This window comes from Wasmannia auropunctata, unplaced genomic scaffold, assembly GCF_000956235.1.
Source record: "Wasmannia auropunctata unplaced genomic scaffold, wasmannia.A_1.0 LD335737.1, whole genome shotgun sequence".
Lineage (NCBI taxonomy): Eukaryota > Metazoa > Arthropoda > Insecta > Hymenoptera > Formicidae > Wasmannia > Wasmannia auropunctata.
Genome location: NW_012027153.1, coordinates 1043507 through 1054854, shown reverse-complemented (window position 1 = coordinate 1054854; position 11348 = coordinate 1043507). Strand labels below are relative to the sequence as shown.

Here is an 11348-nt window from a genome sequence, read left to right as displayed (position 1 = left end):
ATGCCGAGGGTCTCACAGACCCAGGTTCGCTCAATCCCACTCTGTCGTTCGTCAGGGACAGACAATAGATCTGTTAGGCCCCTCTTTCAAAGACAATTTATTGTAGCGCTTATCTTCTTTATTATTTGCTTTAGATAAAATGCTCTTGCATAATATTACTATAATAAAATTTATTAAACGTATTTTAGTTTTTAATTTAATTTATATACTCCATTTTTATAAGTTTAAACTTAAGTTTCTGTTCCAGATTTTTCTTGATAGATATTCTATATTCTTTTAGAGTCTTTTAGAGTCTCTTTTATTCGTCAATATACATTTTTTCAAATAATAAAATTCTTCAATTTTAAAATAAAAAGTGTATAAATATATATATAAATATACACGATATTCAATTTTAATTTATATTTATGTTTAACTTTGATTAATTTTTTGTTATGTATGTAGATATGCTTTTTATTTTTTGTTCTAGATAACAAAAAGTTAAAATTTAATTTAACTTTTACAAAGATAAATTAAAGTTAAATTTAATTAAAAAATTTTATGATATCGTTTATTAAATAAATGTTCTTTTTTATGTGGATAAATACACAAATGTACGTATACAAATGTATGTAAATAATATATGTACATTACATGTACATATATTTTATAAATTTTCAGGAACGTATATAGGAAAACAGATCCCTCTCACTTGAAGCAAGCCAAATAAAAATCGATCCCTCCTCTTTCCTCTAACGTGAATGCCTTGGCCCCGAGTAGGACCCAAGTTGCTTCCTTCTCCCTACCTTACGAGTCTCAGGGATATAGTTAGACTCTAGAGTACCCCGATCATCAGCTTCCGCTCCAAGTTAAATCGACGAAGCAAAACCGGTTTTTCACGTGATTACATCTTCGGAGAGGATAACTTGGGCTCGACTCCTGAGCTGTATCGGAGAAATTTACATCAACGCTGGCAATCTGGAGATTGCTGTTGCGATTTTGCAGATCGACGTTAAGTTACCGAGACGATGATGGAGAGTTTAGGTCAACTCGAAACGAAAAGCCAGGGTGGATATCCGAAGTTTACGGCGGTGAGTGAAGCAGCTGCCGAGGCAAATGCTCGTACATCTGCTGAGACCGAGAGAAATTCACCACGGAGACCAACGCGTCTTTCCGACAGCTCTCTCGTCGAATAGAATCTGTTTCCCTTTGGGATACGAAAATCTGATGAAAAATAATAAAAAATTATTTCATTTCCTTTTGTCGAGGCAATTGAATATTTTTTGATAAATCTTTCTTGTTATACAAGTTCTGATGGGAAATGTAGAGCAATTCCCACGGAATAGAAAAACGTATTAGCAATTTATATAAATTCAACGAGTTTACCGATCGATATTTCAATATAGAAGTAACAGAAGACATAAAAAAACAACTCATTAAATAATAATCTGATATGAACGATTTAACAAATTAATTATTGGTAAAAAATGAAAGAGCTATTAATTTAGTCAAGATTATTTAATACTGACACAATTTAGAACTGACGTATTTAATACAGGAATTACATTATTACGTAATTAGAGCTTTAACCAAGTTGCACATAGCTGAAGTTTTAATTAAACAAGATGTGGATTCTAGCATATAACGGAACTAAAGTTCTCAATGACGTGTACCCAAGCAGCTGCGATACGTGGATTTACTTTCCGCGTTTAAGGGCGCGCGACGAAAATGACGAAAGAGATGCAACATCTGCCTTTGCTCTCCTACGTCCTCCTGTATTTCCCAATTTGAAAGCTAAACACGATATTAAATGCAGAAAATTTATTCTCAAGATTTTCTACATTTAATGAGGGTGCAACCACATCGAATCTGAAAAGAATCTAAACTCTGATTTAAAAGAAATTTAAGGAGTTTTAAAGGAGCGACTGGTAATATTAAAAATACCAATAATTTATAATTTTATTATAATATTATCTGTATATAATTTGCACTAAGGACGTGACAAGAATATAATAAAGAAAAAGAGATTAAAAAAACATAGATTTAAGTACAGTATTTTCTCCAGTCATTTTATTTCCTTTGTAATTTAACGAAGAGCGTTCCTTTAACACAAAAATATAAGAAGTTATTTAAGTAACTCGAAGTTATCTTCTTATGCCAAGAAATAAAAATCACGTTCTTCTTAAGTGTTTGTTCAAAAAGAGCGAAATATAAATGTGGGAATTTTTATTTCCGCTAAACGCGTTTAACAAAGAATAACTTTGGTCGATAAAATTAAATATCTTGTCCTTTTTACTCGCTTCAGCTTGACACCGAATACGTATATTGCGGAGCGAATGATATCATTATTTTAGCACACGTTGTGATCGTGGCCTTGTCCCTTATTTCTGCGTGCAGTAGAAATCTCCGCGGTCGCCGTGAAAAAGGTCGTGAGCCGCAATCGCGCGTCGCACAGCTGCGACTATTTTGGTCGAATTTTTTTTTTCTTCACATTATGCACACTCGCACTTACGCGCGTACAAGAGTTTCACAAAACGTCGTGGTGCACGCACACTCGGAATACCCAGGGCGTTATATGTGAGCACAGGTGTAAAGAGTAACAAACGGTAGGCGCACTTGTGTCTCGCGATCGAAGGGCGACTCCCAACATCTTCCATGAAACCTGCAACTGCGACTATACGGTGACATAGGCCATTGCTATTCCGGTAGCACCCTTTTATATTAGCACCCTTTACTCGTCGTGCGAATCACTGGACCTTTAATATCCGACTGGCATGTCGCAATATTACAAACTGAAGAAAAATTACAAGAAGAATGATTAACATCAGTATTAGAAAATAATTTCTTTTTAGTATAATAAATTAATCCAATTAGAAATAAGACATTCACGAATTAAAGCGAATTACATTTATTTATCAGTAACTATATATTATACATAATGTTTGCAATTGATTAGAATACAAAGCATACAAGCGTAAAAGTAAAAAATATATATAAATATAATATAAAATATATACAAGTATAAAAGGTTAATTACACAATTCTCAACAATTCTGAAAGCTTTTAAAGCATTCGAAAATCGAAATAATATGATATGACTAACATTTTTTTTATTTTAAAAATATCGGATTATATGTGTTTTCACAGTGCTCTTTGACCGCGATATCGATAAATTCGATGAAAATACGTTCTTTTAACGAAAAGAATTTTTAAAAGCATAAACTTTTTAATATTTTCAAACTCTGATAGAAGTTTAAATTTTACCGTGTCGATATGTTTACTCAGAGTATCCTGTTACTACATTTTCATAATAATAACAATATTTTAACGATTATATCCACATGCGAATTTTAAGAAGCGTAACGAAGATATTGTCGAACTAAGTGTATTCACTTACAAATTATAGGCGACTATGTACAAACGAGTTCAAAATACTCGTTCGGCACAAGTTATGGCATGTGACGTGACGTTGATAATAACCGGTTTCGAGGACACACAATGTATTATTGCAAAATCTATTTACTACCGTATTAACAGACGAATAATTACTTTTACGTATGCAAGAGTACATTACGTCACTTCAACTGTCAGTTCGTAACCAGATAAATTTATGATGAATACCTCATTAGAAACATACAAATTTTCATAAATTACGTTTGACAAAGCGGAAATAGTAAATTAATGATTTTACGGTTGTTAAAAAAATGAGGACGTGAATAACTTTCACGCGGATATTAAGTTATTTATCTCAATTTAAAATAAAATAAATCATATTATTGCAGATAATATTTAAAAATTAATGCTTTCAAGATAATGTAGTTCTTTTTAGAGTATTAAAATATTTTAATTATTAAATTATCGATCAATTTCGTTATAGCTGTCAACGTATATTATGACGGCTTACCAGTATACCTGCCGTTTGAACGTTTCTTCCGTTGTGCGGAAAGAGTATGAGATAATAGCGTCCTATATAGTAGAATATACGCGTCTTTCGAGTCTCTCTCGCACGTGCGTTCACGGCCGCGCCATATGGCTGTGACAAAACCACATGCCGGTATATTCCCATGCATATCGAACTAGCAGGTACCAACGAAAGCATGTGTTTTAGCGTATATCATCTCACCGTGAATTTCGACCGTAATTATCGTACTTCGGTAATTAATGAAGGTTCTGTAAGCACCTAACGTAAATTTCGTAAACACCTTTTCGCATGCAATATTACGAGAAAATTACTTAAAGCTTTTATGAAATTTCTATTACACATATTAAAAGGAATTACAAAATATCAATGGGCAAACAATTGGAAAAAATCTCAAGACATTTAGCTTTCCCTTTGTAAAAATATGGTGATGGTTAAATGTGATTAATGACGTTATGTAATTATATGTGTGTGTATGTGCAAGTATATTTTGATTAAAATTAAACTAATTCCATTTGTAATAAGAATTTCTTAACGCGAATATTAAAGTGATATAATATAGTAATATTAGTGATATGCTATTTAGTCATCAGAATTTTTTGGAAACGTAATAGAAATTCTTTTAATTATTTGAAGAAAAACACTTTCCTCTATATCAAAATTCTAGAAATGACTAACCGCATAGAGATTGAATCATATATCTATTTGCGTAAAACACGATTAATATCGTAGTTAGATTGACGAGGCAAACCACAGTAATGCGGTACACGAGTCCCAGGAGTCGGGTTCTCAATTAAAATTTACTCATTACGAGTATCCGTTGGCATACTCTGTTAAAAAGTGGAAGCTGGAATGTTTTGCATAAGTTCACTAACAACGTTACAGAAATTACGTATTTGCTTTCAATTAACAATTAATTGTTAGCAGGTCAATTTGAAAAATGAAATCGTTTGATTGCATATTTAATGTTTTCCAATATCTGTGATTGAATTGTATGAAATAAGGGTCTCGATTTGATAAATAAATTATAATTATTCGAAACGTAACAGTGACCTCTTTCTTCTTATTTCTCATTTAACGTATCTGTTTTTTAATTAAATTTTTATTATTAAATTCTTTATTGAATTATTATTTCTTTTGTATAATTAAAATTACTGTTCTTATACAATTTAAAGAAAGAGACTAACTAATTGATTTTCCACGGAAGTAGGTATTAATTACGCAAAAGTTTAATGTCAACGCTTGATAAGCATCATATGTCATATGGCGTAATCACATAGGGCCTTAATAAAGAAGTTGTTTTTGCAACCAGAAAAATGCCTTATCCGTGTTAATAACACCGCGCAAGTTATACAACGGAATAACGAGGCCTTATTCATCTTACTCGATGGTTACCTTTGTTTTGAGCATGACAGTTTCTCCGGTTAAGAGATTGCGCGCTAATGAGCGCTTTCTTCTACCGTTACCTGCTTCTTACCACGAATCAACTGCGATTCAGCAAATTAAGCGTGACGCAAACTCTAAGCATTATCCGATGGAAAGTCACTCCGAACGAACAAGATACAATAATTGATGAGAATTGGCCGATAATCTCGGTTACCACAGGAAGGCGGAAGAAATCGAAACCACCTCAATAAGATGTAAACTATCCCTGTATATATATTTTTTTTCTTATTTTACTATCGCCGTAAAATGGAATGCAGAAGAAGATGAAGGATCTGTCATGGGAATTCTGAGTCAAGGCCCCATAACCGCCCCTTCTCTTTGGTGTGCGTGGTTCACACAATAAGTGCCGCGCAACAATAGAGCCACGAAGAGCATTGTTATTTGTACACGGGAATAAACGAGCATATACACGCGCTTAATCGCGACGTGAAATCGGGTTATAGCAATTAACGAAGCATAACGTTTCGTCACTGGCCTCCCGCACGTCGTTAAACGTTGATTAGATAGGCAAACTGATCCCCAAGTACGTTCAATGAACGATCGTTTTGTGGACATTCGACAATCGGCAGGATAACAGATGGTTCAGTGTTCGACATGTGAACAAATCCGAAAGGCTAGAGTATACGGTATGCTTTACGTGATGCGTTAGCAGTGCAATTTCAACGGAAGCTATTGGACTTCGTGCCGATGATTTAATCAGCCTGCAATAGTAGCCCAACGATCAACTTATCACTTCAACTAACATTAGAATTATTAGTAAGATACTTTGTATTCTCAATGCAAGGATAAATAAAGATATTTAATTATCTTGAACTTTAAAATCTCAAATTAAAGGATATTTCTTTCTGTATTATTAAAGCCGAAAAAAAAAGAAATATACGACGATATTTTTTACAATATTTTAAAATGTCAAATGTTATCAGTGAGTGTAACGTTCTATATATCACAATGACTCATACATTTTTGTTCACATATTTTTAAATATTTGAATAAAAATATTTGAGCCATTTGTCTTTTTAAATATAAATGTATTTTTTAATTTTATTTTAAGTATAAATGTTTATTCTATCGTATGTTCTATATTTCTTATTAGAATATAATGTTTATAGATTTTTAGGAAAAAATTTTAATAACTAAAAATATGTAAATAGATTTATCATGAAATCTTCGAAATGTATTTTCTCCCACAATATGTTTTAGAAATGGTGGAAATCAATATTAAGAAACATTGAATACATTTTAAACCAATTTCTCCTTGATGTACATTAAATATATATATATAAAATCATTATTTGTTGCAAACTTTAATTTTTTGACTCATATACTTTAACATAACATATCTTAATTAATTAAAATAATTTAATTTTTGTGATTAAAAAATTTTAGTTTAAATTTCAAGAATAATGTAGAGAAATTTATATGCAAATTATATTTAAATAAATGATGGACAAGTAAATTTTAGTAATAAGTAAAAATTTCTCGTGCAAAATTATTTAATTTTTATATCATATTTTTGCATTTTTATTATTTGAATATTGCATACACATATCTGTATATTTTGTGTGTAATCCTAAATAATTTTTATATACTTATGAAAAATACATATATGTAGTTGCTATTCACAAGCGCAGACACGAGACATTACTCAACGTTACATTACTTTTGCATCTAACTTACATTCCTATGACCTATGATCCCATTTCGAGTATTTTGAAGAGTATATGAGGTACGGGAGCGCGCGCGAGCGCATATGTCATCGATATTCCAATGTACAGGAAATGAATTAGAATGGACGAGCAGATGTATGTATAGATTTTACTGTCCATTCACTGTCATATTCAACGTTTATATATTTACAGGAAAACATAAGAGTTAGGGAATTAAAGCAATAATTTATAGAATCTATTCTAGATAATTTTCAAAACATAAAACGTGGTTGAAAATATAGATAACTAATAACTTACCGAAAATTTTATAGTCTACTCCAGATTAATGGTTCACCCTTTTTCCTGAAAAATATAAAAATTGTATATATTATGCATATAAAGAATAATTAATATTACCTACAATATTATTATACATGAAAAGAACGATTTTACTGGAAGGTCTAAAAATTTTGCTGGATGCAGATCTGAAAATACTTTTGTTGGACCATCAAAATAATTTTATTGGAAATTTTCAATTTCCGCTTCTTAGAATATCAAAACATTTTATGGCAATGCTCATCATTTTTTAATTTCCAATAAAATTATTTTGATGGTCCAACAAAATTATTTTCAGATCTGTATCCAGCAAAACTTTTAGATCTTCCAGCAAAATTGTTCTTTTCATGTATTATTATTATTATTAATATATAAAAATTAGCAAAGATGACATTCAATTACAAATACTCTTTTAAAAACCTTATATACATATATATATATATATATATATATATATTTAAAACTTTAATTTAAAAAAAATGTTTGCAGCAAATAGAAAAATTCATGTTTATATGTATGTGTAAACTTATATATATAAGTTACATGTAATTTTTGTTAATGTTATCATTGAGCGTTAAAATGTTGAGTCTGTAACAGTAGACAATGAATTATCATTTGAATCAAAATAGAGTAAATAAATCTAAAATTATAATTAATTAAAATAAATTATACATTAAAGTAAAGATTTTCAATATATAACGCTAGTATAATACACAAATATACGTAAAATAAATAAAAACATTAAGATTTATAATCATTTGATTTGACTAATTGCCGGAAAAAATTCAATTAGGGAATGCCTTTGTGATGTCCAAATATGTGTAAAGTAAATTTAATTAATTATCCCTTGATGACGACGCTTTATACAACAAAGAATGTTTTTGATATTACTACTTAATATACTGGCAATAACAGTAATTTGTCATTTTAACGAAAGAGAAAGAGAGGCAGACGGTTTAGATTTATTGTATATTATGCTGAAATTTGATAATTATCTGGCCAGCGTACGCGTGACGCGACATGCTCCGTAGAAAACTGGAATTGTGTCCGTCATGATACTCTCTTTTGGAGGAGGGAAGAAAAATATATTCTCATTGAATTGACTCGGTGCGCGACTCCCAGGCGCGAAGACTCGTCGCCGATTCGTTACAAAGGAATCCCCGAGCTACTTGAACGTATACGCGCCCCATAAAAATGTGCGCGGCATTTTATATCGAGCGAAACCGTTCCCACGACACCCCGTGCGCCAACTCCTATGGGAATATTTTATAGGGGTGAATTTGTATGTACGAGCGCGAGCACGTGCGTATGCGTGCGTATGTGTATCATACACATGCGCGCGTCGCGTGAGGCTGGTTCTAACGGTAATCAACGTGCTCGCATTTTCACCGGCGGCACACTGATCTCAATAATATACGTTTTGTTTTCGATTCCAATGCAACTCCGGTTAACTAATTGAACGTATCAGAACTCGTAGCTTCACTCATCGTAAAATGCTATTCGAAATGTTTCATCTGCATTATCGCAGATAAAATAAAACATAAGAAAAGGTAATATTCTTTATTTAATTGCCATTCTTTTTATAATATTTTCAATATGTCATTCTCACAATCGTTAGAGTAATAACAATTTTAGTTGAATTTATCTTTTTTCCAAAATAGAAAATAAAAGTACGTTAAAAAAAGAATATCTAGGAGTTAATCTGAAAGATTTAAGAGTTAATCTTAAAAGTTCCTACCACTTTCGACTACTAGCAATGGTTATTTTAAGTTGATTTATAAATCACGCATAAAAACCTTTAAGATATTTTTATACTCTCTCTTGTAAGTAATTTTTAAAAATTATATATATTAAATTATTTCCCACTTTTTTAATGCTTTCATTTATAGATTTATTATATTAGACATTTATAGATTTATTATATTTTGTATTTATTGCGTTGTGTTTATTACGTTTTATACACGGAAAGAATGATTTTGTTTTTTGAAAGATCTACAAATTTTGCTGAATACAGATTTGAAAATAATTTTTGTTCGGTAATCAAAATAATTTGTTAGAAAGTTAAAAATGATAGGCATTGCTATAAAACGTTTTAATATTCTATCAAACATTTTGACTTTCCAACAAAATTATTTTGATTATTAAACAAAAATTATTTTTTTATCTGGATCCAGCAAAATTGTTCTTTCCGTGTATGCAATTTCATCAGGTTATCAGTAATTTTTAAATTTCATGCAAAACTATATAATTTTATATTGTATTTATTTGTACAAAAATATGTAAATCTAACATTATGCAAATTTGATCTGTAATGTGTAATTACAGAGTCATTCTAAAAAATCTTCGCGATAACGAATTCTTTTTCTTATCATTGTTTTCTATCTGGGGCTAATCAAATCAATTATATTGATACAAGTGTAATTTAAAAATATATTCATTTGCATATCTCGTTACAATGCTATATAAATCCAGTTTTCACTTTGAAGAGGTCTTATTGTGAAAGTTGTAACAGAAGAAGTCATACGACGGAATCTGCAAAATAATGTTGAAATTCACGATCATTGCTATCTTAACCTTTGTAAGTATCACATTCACAAATAGTTTGATTTTAAACCAAATTTTGTTTAAAAAATATTTTCAAGAAGTATTATAAATACGAGGTGTGACTTTATTAATTTTGTTAGAAAAAAATTTAATGTATTCTTTATTAAAAATAGCAAACCCTATTGTATAATTTTACTTTTTTAATTTTGAAATATTGTTTTTTATAAATTATAATTGTGGGACTGATTTTCCCCCAGGCAAATGCAGCCACGGCATCAACGGAAGAAGATTCGAAAGATCCATTGCTATTCATAATTTTAGCAGCAAAAAATCGGGCATTTGATCAAGTACAATCGATTAAAATGCTAGCAGCAACTAACGTTGACAAATTTATTCCACGTGTGAATGAGATGGTGGAAAAGGTAAGTTTTAAATAATATTAATAATTTTTTTTACGAGAAACATTAATAAATACGTTTAATAACAAAATATTAAATTTAATTATAAAATGCCAATTATCAAATGTTCCATACTCAACGAAATAGTCTATTAAGAATATATTTTAATTATTATGTCATATTTGCAATGAGATACAAATTTTATAATTGAATAAACTTATTATTAATATTGCAGGCTCGATCTGATATGGAAACTTTGAAGAAAGAACATATCAGCGCAAATGATGCCTCCTGCAATAATGCAAAAACCAATATAGATGATGCTGCTTTAAAGACCATTGCACACTTTAAATCCTGTGTCGAAAAAGTAACCGACGCTGTGGATACAGACATGAATTCCTTAGCCTTTGAGGGAAGTCTCCTAACGAAAGAAATTCATGACACTAAGGTAAATATTATAAAAAAATGTATTCGTATATAAATTAACTTTATATTTAATTAATGTTTCTGTGTGCATATTTTAAATAATGTTTTTAAGTAAAATGAAAAATTAAAAAAAAAAATAAGTAAATTTAATCTGTGAATTGGAAATATCAATATTTATTCATGGAAAACAATAAATATGTCATATCGCATTCATTTTTTTCAAAAAAAAATTATCTTGATTTATTATTAAATAAAGTTAATGTTATAACTTTCCAAATAGCTAAATAAAATATTCAACATATTAATAGAAATCTATAATTTATTGCAGACTGTTAACGACGAATTACGTCGTAAAGTTGCTGATTTCGACGAAAAATCTTTCCAATTTGCTAAGTATCTGTCAAAATTGGAAAAATGTGAAACTCAGTCAAATTTACCACGACTCAAACGGCAAATTTCTGAAATTTTAACCAGCTATAAACGATGCCTTCAGGAAAAATGAACACATTTCACTAAACATATAAATATAATAGAAGAAATAGTCTAACGCAAAATTTGTATTTACACTAACAATAAGATAACTTGATTATAATTGCATATAAATTTTAAAAGTTATCAAATTTAATTACAAATAAGAATATAATATAATAACCC

General features: G+C 30.1%; 2 protein-coding genes across 2 annotated transcripts in view; one reads left to right on the top strand and one right to left on the bottom strand.

Moving 5' to 3' along the window:
* The window catches only part of LOC105456202 (protein numb), a 62161-nt gene that overhangs the window by 28682 nt on the left and 22131 nt on the right, over window positions 1-11348 (bottom strand). Inside the window, exon 2 of the mRNA XM_011700074.1 lies at window positions 7309-7353. The gene's annotated coding sequence lies outside the window, so the exon portion shown is untranslated. The remainder of the gene's footprint in view (window positions 1-7308; window positions 7354-11348) is intronic.
* LOC105456204 lies at window positions 9813-11285 on the top strand. Its single transcript, XM_011700075.1, has 4 exons — window positions 9813-9904; window positions 10128-10292; window positions 10504-10716; window positions 11023-11285. Exons 1-4 carry the CDS (start codon window positions 9869-9871, stop codon window positions 11194-11196), a joined length of 588 nt encoding a protein of 195 aa, XP_011698377.1. The 5' UTR covers window positions 9813-9868; the 3' UTR covers window positions 11197-11285.

Bases quoted from the DNA above. Each gene is read 5' to 3' on its own strand.
- LOC105456204 (XM_011700075.1), top strand. From the start codon at position 9,869: ATGTTGAAATTCACGATCATTGCTATCTTAACCTTT. The intron at 10,293-10,503 runs GTAAGTTTTAAA...TTAATATTGCAG, and splicing joins TGAATGAGATGGTGGAAAAG to GCTCGATCTGATATGGAAAC. The intron at 10,717-11,022 runs GTAAATATTATA...AATTTATTGCAG, and splicing joins AAGAAATTCATGACACTAAG to ACTGTTAACGACGAATTACG.